This window comes from Polyodon spathula, chromosome 11 (assembly GCF_017654505.1).
Source record: "Polyodon spathula isolate WHYD16114869_AA chromosome 11, ASM1765450v1, whole genome shotgun sequence".
NCBI lineage: Eukaryota > Metazoa > Chordata > Actinopteri > Acipenseriformes > Polyodontidae > Polyodon > Polyodon spathula.
In genome coordinates, this window is record NC_054544.1 from 6,715,125 (window position 1) to 6,729,966 (window position 14,842).

General features: G+C 36.4%; 1 protein-coding gene across 1 annotated transcript; it reads left to right on the forward strand.

Annotated features, from left to right (window-relative positions):
- The first annotated feature begins 270 nt into the window (after positions 1-270).
- On the forward strand, positions 271-14,629 carry LOC121322748 (protein mono-ADP-ribosyltransferase PARP14-like). Its single transcript, XM_041263010.1, has 17 exons — positions 271-506; positions 1,729-1,844; positions 2,059-2,089; positions 2,991-3,242; positions 3,742-3,978; positions 4,191-6,430; positions 6,775-7,011; positions 7,227-7,448; positions 8,135-8,201; positions 8,717-8,866; positions 9,067-9,129; positions 9,225-9,401; positions 9,920-10,126; positions 10,879-11,478; positions 11,621-11,766; positions 12,324-12,498; positions 13,284-14,629. The coding sequence occupies exons 1-17, from the start codon at positions 320-322 to the stop codon at positions 13,565-13,567; spliced, it is 5,391 nt and encodes a 1,796-aa protein (XP_041118944.1). The 5' UTR covers positions 271-319; the 3' UTR covers positions 13,568-14,629.
- The last annotated feature ends 213 nt before the right edge of the window (positions 14,630-14,842 follow it).

Sequence of the window (14,842 nt, forward strand, 5' to 3'; positions counted from 1 at the left end):
AACCCCAATTTAAACTTCTATTAATTTAGTTAATACAATTATTTCTTAGAAACTTTTAAACTTATGCTAAAACTAAACTAATAATAAGTTATGCCGGTTTATGATATATACTAGTTTAAAAAAAAGCAGGGCAAAAAAAAAAAAAAAAACTTTATCGGCAACATAATAACATACCCTCCAACATCCTGCAAGTTGTCTTTATGTATCTGTGTAAATGACGTGTTCGTGACGTGAACATTTCAGAAAAAACAAAAGTGAAACTTAGAAGTGTAACTGGAAATAGGAGTTCTGGATTGCATTTGAGGTTTGTAAAGAGACGATGGCGGAGTGCTATCCTTATCCCCTGCTAGTTGAGGGGGATTGGGGCCCAAACATTGCTAAAATAATAAAAACCAAACTTCAGATTTACTTTCAGAGTAAGAAGAGGTCTAACGGAGGTGAATGTCTGGTGGAATTTGAGGATCTCGACAGCAGTCTAGCAACAGTCTGGTTTAAAACAGAGGAAAGTACGTAATCATTTGTTTACCGTTTTTATGTTCAGTAGTGTTGCATAGAAACTTTGAGTGAACAATATATATATATATATATATATATATATATATATATATATATATATATATATATATATATATATATATATAGTGTGTGTGTGTTAATTTTACTGCGATGTGTTTAATTAAAGACTCTGTTTTTGATGCTGCGCTCATTTTGTTGAACGTTGTGTACTCCTGTGGACACTTGAGTTGAATAGATAGTAAATAAAAAGCATTTCAGTGCAGAGCGTTACATAGAATTCTGTGCCCGAAGGAATACAGTTTCCCTGCTGTCAGGTGGTCTGGCGATTCGTCTTACACACTTTCGCCAAGGTTTGTTTTGGCCGAATCCCGAAGTGACCATTAAGGGTTAAGTTAAGGGTGAGGTTAGTCTATATTCGTCCGATTACCGACAAATACACAAAATACATATATATATATATATATATATATATATATATATATATATATATATATATATATATATATATATATATAATGTAGTAATAATAATAATAATAGTTCCAGACGAAATGCGGTAAATTACTGGCCGGGAAAAGTGATTTCCATGGGGGCCCAGAATTCTTCGTAACACGGAAACAGCACCCTGAACATTCAGACCTTTGCGTTATGTTTATGGCAGATGACGTTACTGGGCTACCTGGGCGTTTGTACAGCTGATCCCGCGGTTGCCAGTACTAGCTGCACAAAACACATTCTTAATGCAACATCCCATTTCACGTTATTCTAAACTTAAAGTCAATAAAATATATTTATAATAAACTACTGCCAGCAGTCTTTTGGGGGCTTCTTACTGTCAGTAGAATTTGTACTACTGCCAGTAGGTTTTATAGTGGTTCTAATCACTGCGTCATATTATAGCATAGTATATGCACAGTAAATCAATCTGAAAATAACTGTGGGTTCATATTATATTTATAATGTAACAGAATCCTGGAAAAAAAATGTACAGAAATCATGCTTATACAACCACATCATTTGGTTTCATCTTTTATTTCATTTAAATTATTATCATTAATAATAACTGTTTTGTGTGTGTGTTTATAATATATATATATATATATTATAATATAATATTATATATATATATATATAGTATAATCATGTGAAATACCTAATCATTTTAAATGGGAGATGAGGTTAGTGAATTTAATGCTCCCTCCACTTTTCTTAGCAAGGAAACGTGTCCTTGAGAAACAAAGCCATGAGCTGAATTTAGAAAAAGAAACAGTGAAGATGACAGTCAGAGTGCCGGAGGACCCAGGAGAGGGAGGAACTTCTCCACAGCCTGTAAGTATAAATCTCAGTGCAACTCAGCCCTCTTAATTATTATACCCAACAAATAAGAAGTTAGCATTTGATAATATATTATATTTTAAACAAGCAACAAAAGGCTACTTTGTTTTTTCTCCTGTAAAAAAAAGGTAATTATATATATATATATATATATATATATATATATATATATATATATATATATATTAATTTGTATTTTGTTTTCTAGGGAAAAGAACCAATTGATCCACAAGAACAAGGTATTGGACTATTTATTATGTTAAAAACTGTAAAACCCAATGGCATAACTGTACCTGTGATTATTAATAAGAATACAATCCATGCTGTTCTTTGCCCCACATCTCCAAACAAGCTGCTGGACAAACGTACAATGCCCAAATCCCAGATTACGCATGAGAGTATTTTTTTTTGTTTGTTTGTTTTACAACATTATGTTGCTCAGATATTTTAAAATCTGAATGTCTTACTACGCACCTTGCCTGAAAAAAAAAAAACAGAAATACCAGTTTTACGATATAGCCTGCAGGGGATGCAGTGTGACCAGCACAACCTTGGACCTTTCACTAATGATATAAAATACATTTTAAAGATGCAACTCAATTGCAGTCTTTTGCAGACAGGTGTTATTCTCAAGTAAATAATTAAAAAGGGATATTAAATAGAAAGTACAGGGAGTTCAATAAGACACTGTCTTTTTATAGCATACCTTTTAATATTATGGAGATATACCATGCTTAATAGATGTAAAAATATACTTCCATTTAGTCTCAAAAAGTATAACTCCATTAGCTATTGAGAAACATCTCCAGTTCTGAATCCAGTCATGGGTTGCTGGATCTAGGGAGGAGGAAGGAAGACAGTTGCCAAGTGTTGAACAGATCTGTTAAGAAAAGCAGCAAAAGTTCTCCCCTAAACTTGAACTAAAAACCTGTGCGTGGAGATCAAAATAATTGTTAATAAAGAAATGCTGCAGGTGCCAGAGCTTATAATCAGACTGTTTATTGTGATTTGTGAACCAAAGGTAGATATTTATTGTCAATTAAAGTGTATATAACATATTTAATGAACTTTAATTGTTATGTTTTTAATCATCAGCAATTCAAGTTTTGTAATTTTAGATAACCTCTGTGTTCTCTTAAGATGCTGTGGCTCACTCGAGTATAGCATTACAGGGTGTGTCACTCTATGAAGGAAAGTCTGAAGTTGGAGACTGTGAAGATATTGCAGAGAGCACTTCAGTCGTGCTGGAAAATGTCCAGGAGAGTATAACAAAGGACGTTATTGGAATGATGGTGGAGAATATCTCTAGCTTATCAGAAGAAAAGGGGGATTTTAGTTTGGAAATCATTTATGAAATAAACAAAGCTGTTGTGTCCTTCAAAAACAGCAATGGTAAGAAGTATGCAGGGTAAGGGCTTGAACTGCAGGATGATGATTTCTAATTGATCTCTGTTCTTTAACATGCACATTTTTATAAAGACACGTAAATAATGACACTGGGTACAATTTGCAGAATGTTTAGATATCCATATACTTTTTTGAAGTACTTTTATCGACGAATATTCATTAATAGAAAAACATCTTTATTAAATATGCCAAATTCAAGTGTCGCCTCAATGTTGCAACCCACTTACTGATAAGGAGGACAGAATATCAGTTTCCGCTGTCAAGCCAATCGGCTGTTTTCACCGACTTAACCTATAGAGTGGATGTTGCCGAGCTGCAGTTGGAGCTGGACACCAGTAGGGGTCACTGAACCGCATTGAGGCTGATTTGTCTCTTGAAACCCATGTGAGAGCGCAGAACGACACAACGCTACCATTTACTGGGGACCCTCCTAAGAAACAGATATGCTTTCCTGTATATCCCTAATTGTCTGTTTAATTTCTAGATGTACCAGTATTTCTTGAGAAATGCAACAAAAACAAGAGGTTTTATCAAAACAGACTGGCTGCAAAACCCCTTGAAGTAACAAGAAGTGTCAAAGTGGAAAACCTATCCCCGAATGTCAGTGAAGATCTGCTTCATTTATACTTTGAACGGACACAGAATGGAGGTGGAGAAGTTGACAGCATTGAATTGTTTCCTGAAGAACAGTCTGCGATTATCTCCTTTCAGGATCATACAGGTAATGACATCACACATCATCACTGGCATAATCTTCTTTTTATCTGCAGTTTGGTTCTTTGCTTGTTTTTATATGTTCATTAAGTATATCCAGATATTTCAAAGGCAGTGCTATGGAATTAGAAATGGCTGTTGATTTTGAGTACCTTTATAAAAAGTGAATTAGGAAATTAGTAAAAATATTGCATTATATTTTATTTGTATTTTTTCTAGTGTCAGAGACTGTAAGAAAGAAAGCCCACACAATCAATAAAGCAGCTGTAAAGGTGTATCCCTATTATGATTCTTTGGGTACAGCTTTGTATGGGAAAGAGAGACCACAGTGGAAGCTGCCAGACCCGTTTACTGAGATCATGGATTCCTGTGTTTGGAAGTTTCTACACACAAATAACAAACACATTACAATTCTAACAGAAACCATGGCAAAGTGTTTCTGTGAACTAGACTGCACAAGTCCGGTAGCAAAAATCAGTCCATCCCCTGCCTTATTGAAGCAAAAGTCCTTGACTGCTAAGCATATCAATGCCTGGAAAGATGATGCTTTAAGTGTGTTTTCAACTGCTATGTCTAAGTACAAGTCCTCTGAATGTCATGTAAATTCTTCAGTCTGGAAAATAAGTGAAATGGAAATTCGCAGTGCAGTGACAGATGCTGTAATCCTTGTACCAGACATGGTCCTGGGGAAAGTCATGATAGCGGGAATGGCAGAGGATGTTGACCAGTTACAGTGGGTTTTGACTGAGATTGTGGACAAAGCCACTAAACAAATTGAAAGGGAACAGAATAGCGTGACAGAGGTGGTTTCTGTGGTACCAGCCATGTATAACATACTGAAGCACGATGGTCTTCAGGAGAATACCATGAAGGATCATCCAGAGCTCAAGCTAGCTTACAAACCAGATGTGAAGAGTCTGATCCTTTCTGGTTTAGCGGCTGAGGTGTTCAGTATCAAGAGCAAAGTACTGGAAGCTGTAATGCACATGAAAAGGAAGCAAGTTGAGCTCAACCCTCATATTGTCAGCTTTCTTAATGAGGTGGATAATGAAGACCTATCATACTGCATCTTTACTGCAAATGGCATCAATGCAATGTGCGAGACTCAGGAAAGTGTTGTTTTTATCATTGGAAATACAGATAGGGCTTTTATTGAAGCAGAAAAGCAAATTCGGAAAGTTCTAGGTTTTCAGTGCATTGATGTAGAAGACAGCAACGTGATCAAGAAACAAGAGTACATGCAGTTAATTGTTTCTCTTGACAAGGCCTACAACGTCCCGAAAAAAGCCATGGTAATAAAAATCTTAAATGAGCAAATTGTCATTGCCGGCTTTTGTGATCGTGTGACGCACGTGTGTGAACTACTGTCTGATTTTGTCAACAGAAACTCGCACATTGAAGAAATTGTGAAAGTTAATTCCAGTGCAGTTATCAAGTTCATAAAAGACAGAAAAAGTGATTCATGGGTGAGGAATACACACATAGGGGAGGTGAGAATTGACTTTCAGACAAGCAAACCAAAAATCAAACTGGATGGTCCAAGGGTTTACGTTTTGGAAATGAAGAAGTTGTTTGAAAAGATTGTTGCATCTCTCCATGCTGACGTGTTGACAATCAATAAGCCTGGGGCAAAGAAGTTTTTCCGAGAACAGGGGAACATGTATATTTCCCTAGCCATGCGGGAACATAACTGTATTGTGGTGCTTCAGGGCGATGACTCTTGGGAAGATGATCAGGAGTCGGATCAGTCTGCTTTCCAGGTGAAACTGTCTGGGGGGGTGGGAATATCTGTTTATAAAGCTGACATCTGCCAATGTCCTGTAGATGTTGTAGTCAATGCATCCAATGAAGACCTGAAGCACTTGGGTGGTCTTGCAGGAGCTCTCCTTAAAGCAGCAGGGCCAGAGCTACAAACAGTGTGTGATCACTATATAAAGGCAAATGGACTATTGAAACCTGGTCAGGCAGTTATAACAAAGGCAGGGAATCTTCAGTGTAAGTACGTGATTCATGCTGTTGGTCCCAGGTGGAATGCTATAGAAGCTCAGAAAGCAGAGTTTAATTTAAAGAGGGCTGTGAAAGAAAGCCTGAACCTGGCTGAAACAAACAACTGCACGTCTATAGCCATTCCAGCTATCAGCTCAGGAATATTTGGATTTCCCTTAGCACACTGTGCAGAAACAATTGCAAAATCTGTTCGGGATCACTGTGAAAAAGCCCTTGGAGGGGGAACTCTGAAGAAGATACACCTGGTTAACAATGATGACAAAACAGTCCATGCAATGACTCTTGCTGTCCAAAAAATATTTGCTGACCGTGAACCACAAGTAAGAGCAGCTCCGGTGAAACCAGCTACTGAAAAAAGGAGATTCAAAAAACAGGTTAAAGGACTAGAGACCATCCAAACAAAAGAAAAACTGACCATCATCCTAAGGGAAGGAAACATCCAAGATACAACTGTAAGTGATCTGCAATTATGTCTAGGGATGGAGCAGTTTGTACAGGATTAATATGGGCAGAAACATGGGAAACTTTGTTTTTTTGAGAGTGGGGGGTGGGGGTGGGGGGCTTATACACCCCATAAGGTACAGTTTGAAAAAAATAAAAACCTTACGGTGAAAATGTAATAAAACATTCTTTATCCTGTAAACACTAGGGGAACCTAGAATGTCCAGTATAAACAACTAGAATGATTGTAAATTAGTTGGACTATGTGCATTTCAGCAGAAGTTACAACATAACCTTAACAAACCAATTCTTAATCCACAGTTTATGTTGTTGTTGTTGTCTTTTTAACTTGCAGACTAATATCGTAGTTAATACCATCTCTGAAGACTTGGACCTCAGCAAAGGAGCTGTTTCTAAAGCCATTCTACAGGCTGCTGGTCAGGAACTCCAGTCTTTTGTTAAGGAAGAGGCAATGGGGTTAAAACCAGGCCATGGAATGGTACTGAGGACAAAGGGGTGTAATTTGGAATGTAATTTGGTGTTTAATGCTGTTTCTCCACCATGGGATCAAGGGACAGGCAATGCACAGCAGGTAACCCCAGCTATGTTTTCCAAGCCTTTTCTTTCAATTCAGTTAGAACAGCTATATGATACCTTGTTTCCTATGTCGTCTTGCATCGTACAATTAGTCAAGTATATGGCTTATAAACTTGTTCAGATATACTTATAAAATAGCAATTTCAAATTCAGTTTTACCAATGCCAACGTGAATTACTGCATTTTGCATTTTAAATCTTATATTTCCAGATTTTGAAAGAAATCATTAAACATTGTCTACAAGAAGCTGAAACGCTGCAGCAAACTTCAATCACCTTCCCTGCCATTGGAACAGGCAATTTGGGGTTTCCAAAACCTTTGGTAGCCTCAGTCATGATGGAACAAGTGTTGAAGTTCAGCAGTAAACGGAACCCAAAGCACCTCCAGGAGGTTGTTTTTCTGGTGCACCCAAGTGATACTCAAACAGTTGAGGTATCTTCATTTAAAAAGGATTTATAGCTAATACAATTATTGTGCAATCCCTCCTGCTCATTGTTTTATGGCAGACATTCCTATCCTTGAAATAGATTAAACCAAAAGGGCAAGCTGTGGATATTTTGCATTAAGAAAAAAGCGTTTTCAATAAAAAAAAAAAAAAAAAAAAAAATCTAAATCTAACAGCTTTATTGGTTGTTAAAACATAGTATCTTTACACATGCTGCCAGACATTCTATTAGAGTATTTTACAGACCACTCCAGGGAATCTACTTGGATTGCACCAGCCTCTTAATTATAGAGGGAATCCTACACAGGGTGATTCCCCAGTGCTGTGCATGTTCTAATAGAATGCAGCTGTGGTCTACCCCAGTGGGGTATATGTTGATCAACCCGTCAGTCTTTTAATGAAAAATAAATCAAATCAAACTTCAATATACGTATTGGTATATTAGATTACTCTTCAGCCATTTTGAGTGGAGTTATGTTTCCTGTTCAGCTGGATCTTTCCTACACCCTTTGTAAGGGTGTGCAATGTTCAAAGAGTTGAGCAATAATAGCTGACCAGAGGTTATGGTTACTGCACTGAGGCCAGGCAACCTTCTCCTGGTTCTATAGCTTTCAGTGATGATCCCCAGTTTGTGAATTTCCATCAAATTTTTTGTAAATTTTTTTTCTGCCAGGCATTTATTGCTGAATTCAAAAGTAACAAGGTGAAACACCCAGCTGAATCAGCTCAACCTGGGGCAGGTAATATTCTTGTATTTTGTATGTTTTTCAATATACATTAGAACATAATCACTGGTGTGTGTGTGTGTGTGTGTGTGTGTGTGTGTGTGTGTGTGTGTGTGTGTGTGTGTGTGTGTGTGTGTGTGTGTGTGTGTGTGTGTGTGTGTGTGTGTGTGTGTGTGTGTGTGTGTGTGTGTGTGTGTGTGTGTGTGTGTGTGTGTGTGTGTGTGTGTGTGTGTGTGTGTGTGTGTGTGTGTGTGTGTGTGTGTGTGTGTGTGTGTGTGTGTGTGTGTGTGTGTGTGTGTGTGTGTGCCAGTTGCAGTATGTATTTCAGTACTTGTATTGATACTATTGATGTATTTATACTACTAGATTCTGCCCTAACATATTATGTTTGCCATTTTGATAATTAAAATATAACCCAATGTGTTTTTTTTTTTTATTACAAATCTGTATGAGTTCTTATCCTAAAATTCTAGAAGCGGAATACTGAATAATATGTTTAAAAATGGCATTGCATTTTCTATTCCCTTCAGGTTTCTTTGGCAGAGTTGTGTCACCTAATTTAGGTGTATATGCAATGTCAATCGGAGCTCTAAAACTCGAAGTGCTAACAGGCGATATCACAAAGGAGACCACTGATGTTATTGTAAACTCCTCTAATGACACGTTTACTCTCAAAGCAGGTAAGCCTGACACGTTATTTCACATATGCTAACCTATTATTTTGTAGCAGCGTTACAAATGCAGTTGAGCAGAAAACATTTAGTTTGTTGTCCAAAACTCTGACAGAATTAGCAGTGTGAGGAATATACGACTGACTTTTCAATAACTGAAAGGGAACTCTACAGTATATAGTATTTAACCTTTTTCAAATTCTTTTTAGGGGTATCCAAGGCAATTCTAGACGCAGCTGGCCAGCTTGTTGAGTTTGACTGTATGCAATTAGGTAGGCATTGCTTGAAACTATTTTAACATTGCCAACAACTTTATTTATTTGTATGAATTATTTAAATCTGCATGACTTTTGCCTTCATTTTTTAGCGGCACAGCCACATAAAGGGATAATAGTTACCCAACCAGGAAATTTGCAGTGTTGCAAAATCGTTCACATTGTTGGTCAAAATGATCCCGACAACATCCGGACTATTGTGAAGGACGTTCTGCAGCTGTGTGATGAGAACACATTCACCTCCGTAGCCCTGCCTGCTCTCGGAACAGGTCTGTCTCAAAACAATAAAAAAAAAAAAAAAGTACAATTTTAAATGAGCAAAATCTTGAAATCTTTCAGTTGCAGATCATTCTTAACACGTGTTATTCATTTTGCATCATATAGCGAGGAAGCATTTCAAGAGAAAAAAAAGTACATTAATGTAGTGTTCTACAGACTAATTATGCATATTTTCAGGAATTAAGTTGAATGGACTCAAAAGGTAAAATTTGTGTGACTTGTTTGACTCGACCTGCTTCATGGTACAGTACAGAAACCGGTGAAGTTGAAAGGTTAGAATATCACATAATTTCCTGAGCAAAAACATGACAAATAACACAATGACAGACAGTTAGATTAGGTAACAGGTTGTGTGTCTTTGATATAAATTACAATCAAATATAATTCAGAAAAAAGATTAGGCAACGGAAACAAAAAAAAAAAAAAACTGTAACAAATTATAGCAAACAAGCCATTCAGAGTGATTGCAAACATCTTAGTGTCGTTGTGTCTGCTTTATGTTTTACAGGGCAGGGGGGTGCAGCTCCTTCTTTAGTAGCTGATGCAATGATTGATGCAGTAGTTGACTTTGTGAGTAAGAAACAAAATGAGTGTGTGACGCGTGTTCGAATCATCATCTTCCAGACCGTTATGCTAACGGCATTTCACAAAAGCATGCAGAAGAGAGAAGGCACGGCACTGCCAGAGCCTCAGACTTTAATGTCTAAATTCAAATGCAAGTACTGATTTCATTCTTTTCTTAGAATCAGCTTGTTTTTTGTGTCATGCTAGTTTAACAGAACTTAAAAAAACGAAATGCTAACTTCCCACTTTTTGTTTTAACGAAATGCATAAAAAAGTCTTGAATTAATCAAAACAGCAGCTGATCATTAAAACAGGACCACTATGTTGGTACATAAAAAGCCCTTTTTTAATTTTCCAAACATGGTCAGTATTTAGACCCCCTGCTTTTAAGATCAATAGAACTGATCAACTTTTTGCTGGATATTGTTTTCCAGTTGCAGTTTTACTCATACAATGATTTAGGTACTAAACATCTCTTGCACTGATTTGAACTTCCAGTAAATGCTACCCCATTTTAGAACAGGTACTAACCACTAGATCCAGGGGCAATACTAATCTGCCTCACATTCATTTATGATTTCCCCACAAGTGCCTCTTCTTTATCATATACATTCAAATGAGATGACTAATAAAAGCTGCAAATAGATTGCAGATGGATATCAGGGATATCCAAACATATCTCAATGCCCATCAGAACATGAGTTTATTATGTTATTGGTATTGCTTTCCTGTTTATTGAATAATGTTTTTTTTTTCACTATTCTCTGGCTAGTGTATCAAATTTTGCATTCAGTTATCAAAAAATATTGTGAGAGGCGCAGCTACATATAATCTTAAGTAATATATTTCTCATTACATTTGTCACTTTAGTCACCTCTTTACCCTTTTTTTTATACAAAACAGCATTCATTTTTGGAAAGCCTGGTAAAGAAGAAAAACCTAATGAAGAGTTTGTTGTGGAAGGAGAAGAAATTGATCCAGCAGTTTTGCACATCTGCGCAGAAACAAGAAACAGTGTGGAAAGAGCCAAGTCCTGGCTAACAGATTTAATTGTTAAAGAACATGTTGAGGAGAAGATTGAGGATGTGTGTATCAAGCGATTCACTGATAAGGAACATGATGCCATCAAAACACTTCAAAGAAAACTTCAGATCAGCGTAAAGCTTGAGTGTACTAACTACGAGGCATACATCCAAGTGGGAGGACTGTCAAGAGATGTGCTGACTGCAGTCTCGGAAATCCAGAATATGATAAAAAAAGTCAGAGATGAGGAATCCCAGAATCGCGATGCTGAAATGATCAGCAGCATTGTAGAATGGCAGTATGCAAAGGGTTACACACATGTGCCATTCGACAAGCACACAAACCTTAAACTGGAACGGGCTTTTGGTAACAAGGAAATGCACATTAAGGTCAATAATATGACGTTTAACCTGGACAAAAATATTGCTGTAGATGCAAATAGGAAATGCATACCGATAAGACGAGTTTCAAAGACAGAAGGTAAGCTTTTATTATCTGCGTTTATCATTTAAAACTGAATATAATTCGCATTGAATTCTAATTATCATTATATAAAAAAAAAGGTGTCTAAGAGGATTTTAAGCATAGTTGTCTAACTTTACAGTACAATGCTCACTTTCAGACAGTGCTTTAGACAACCTGCCAAGTCACTGGGATGATATGAAGGGGTCATCACTTCTGAGGATACAGCTACTGGCAACGTCAAAGGAATACAAGGATGTGGCACTTTTATTTACAAAGACTTGTCAGAACTTCAGAATTTTGAAGGTATTTATTAAGACAAGGTAAAGGGAAAGCATTTCAGATTCTGATATATCCCAAGAGTATCAGGTTCTGAGTCATTCCTGCTTTTCTTTATGTAATATCAAACTACTCTCATGTGGAAGGAAAATCTAGGAGCTGCATAGAAAACTTTTGTACTCTCAGTCGTTTGAAAACGTGTTTCCAGGCTTTCAGGGTCCTAGTTGACAGTTGCAATGGCAGCAGAAACTTGTAGAGCGCTAAGATGTTTGTGTGCATCTGTGAGCAGGGGGTGCACACGTGGATCAACCAGCGGGATTGGTGGAGGAGTGGTGCGTGAGGAGTGTTTACAAATGATCCTTTTGATACTGATGGAAAGTTTTCCACTGACTAATGATCAAAAAACTAATTTACGGCAACTGTTTATTTTTCAAACCAGGGGCATCAGTTTTATTTCATTTTCCTTATTACACCAAAAATGTGTTCCAGTAAGCCAAACATGTGTTGCAATAATCTAAAAGAAGTGACTGGTATGCAGGAATAGCAGTTTACAAATGACATCTTCACCAATATTCTTCTTTTAGATTGAAAGAATCCAGAATCCATGTTTTTGGAAGAGCTACCAAATGAAAAAGCAGTCTTTTGATATGAAGAACAACATTGCCAATAATGAAATTCAGTTATTCCATGGAACAGCTGACTCTACAATAGGGGCAATCAATGCAAATGGGTTTAACCGTAGCTTTGCTGGAAAGAATGGTAATTCTGTTTCTTATTGTTTATGTATAATCTGAATATCCATATCACTGGGTGTGTCACCTTTAATAATATAACAGTCTTATACATGTGGATTTAAAAACAGTCTACATAAAGGGCTGACATACTGTCACAGAGCAACCCATGTCGAACACAGTGATGCAATACTGTAAATATATAGGGATGTTTTTAATTACCTCTGAATCTTACAGTGCTGAATGAAAGAACTGATGCCTCAAAATATTTCATAAGTGCAGAAAGATCAGCTAGGCTTTTCAGTAAAGAACATAACTAGGGATGGATATTGAGTATTATTGCACAGCATTAAACTGAGAACAGGATCTGTAGTCTTTGAGGTTTTGTTTAGACGTTAGATATATTTACTCATTTTATTCATTTTAATTTACTAAAGATGGATGGAAGATGTAAAGATGTACTGTACTGTATAAAATGCAGTGTATAGCTGTTACTTTCAACATTCAATAATTTTAATTTTCCTCCCCTTGCATAATTTCTTATTCCTTTTGAAATGTCTACGAGCTTACAAAGATATATAATAGATATATCTATATAAATATATATATATATAGTAATATAATATATATATATTATCTATATATATATATATATATATATATACTGTCAGTTATTATTTACCAGTTAAAACATAAGATTTAGATATTGTTTCCAAATATGTATTTTTAACTTATTTGAAAACAAGTAATTTTTGAAGGAATTTATTTTTTAATTGCTTTTTTACCCTTCTATTTTATCTTCCTCCTGTATAGCTGCAGTTCTTGGAAAAGGAACATATTTTGCAGTTGATGCAAGTTACTCTGCAAACAACACTTACTCTGTACCTGACGTGCTTGGAAACAAGTACATGTATCTCGCCAGAGTACTCACCGGTGTGTCCACCCGCGGACAGGCTCATATGATCGTTCCTCCTTCCAAAAGTGCAGACCCTGCTGATTTGTATGACAGCTTAACAGACAATGTGGCAAATCCTAAAATCTTTGTAATATTTAATGATGTACAGGCTTATCCTGAGTACCTAATCACTTTCAGGTGATTCAGTTGATTGTTGAAATGTTCTGCACAAGATAATCATGTGGTCATTATTAAAGCAAATTTACTGGTTGTGCCTTTATCAGTCATAATAATTAGTATATTGTATACTGTGTAGTAAAGCTTTGAACAAAAATGTAATGATTGAAGCACGAAGATTGAATATAGTTGTGCAGCAGTCCTCACTGTTACCCTGTTAACGTCAGAACACCAGTCCTGGTGCTTATCAAAGTACTGAACCTAATGTACAAACAACAAAAACTGAATAAAAAAGCAGGGACTTATTTAGAAAGGGACCCACCACTATTTGCATCCATGCTTGACTGATGTGTTCCTGTACACCTAGACCCTATTGAGAACTACTGGAGCCAGAGCAGTGCTGCCTGTACACGTGCCTAAACACCCTGGGAGTACCCCCTATTGACATGCTGCAGTATTGTAATGTGGATTAATACTGCCAATGTCTATCTGTACAGAGGTAAATGCATGGAATAGGTTACCAGGTTGCAGTGCTCGAAGCACAACGAACATACAAAAAAAAAGTTCTGACCTGTGGAATATTATGGTCTGTAGGGCAAACAAAGGCTGTGCTAGCCATGTCAGCCTCTCTGTGCCGAATAACCTTATCTTGTGATCAACATTTCTAATGTTCTTACAATCTTAGGGATTATAGAATGCATAGGCATTAGGGTGTCACAAAATGTCTTCTTGACTGTTCTGTAATAATTGGATATATGTACTGTGTTTTAATATAATACCATTATTAAAAGTGTTTTTTTTTTTTTTTTTTTTTTAAGTTTGGTGTCTATCACAAGTGTAACCGTTTTTTTTTTTATTTGAAGTTTTTAAATACAAGTAAACTGCACTGAGTAATGGAAAGCTGTAATTTAAAGAAGGCTTTTTTCACACTGTGTTGGCCCAGACGTCTTGAATTCTCAGGATTGTAGGTGCTAATCTGAAATTTTTCTGGTTTGCTTTGTTGTCTGATCAGAAGCCCCCCTTAATGGTTGATGTTTTAATGCACATGATAAAATAAATAAATAAATAAATAAATAAAAACCCTGAACTGTATAAGTGAAACAAATGTGAAAAATCCCAAAACGTATTGACAACTTTTGTAACTGAACAATTCATAATCACCAATCCATGTATATTTTACATCTAAAAGGCACATTTACTTTTTGTGTGTGCATATATCTAGGATGTCATTGCAATATATTTGTGGAGCGTTGGAATGAGTTTCGTCTCATAACAATACGGAAAACGATACCCCCACACC

Bases quoted from the DNA above. Each gene is read 5' to 3' on its own strand.
- LOC121322748 (XM_041263010.1), top strand. From the start codon at position 320: ATGGCGGAGTGCTATCCTTATCCCCTGCTAGTTGAGGGGGATTGGGGC. The intron at 10,127-10,878 runs GCAAGTACTGAT...TATACAAAACAG, and splicing joins TTTAATGTCTAAATTCAAAT to CATTCATTTTTGGAAAGCCT. The intron at 12,499-13,283 runs GTAATTCTGTTT...CCTCCTGTATAG, and splicing joins TAGCTTTGCTGGAAAGAATG to CTGCAGTTCTTGGAAAAGGA.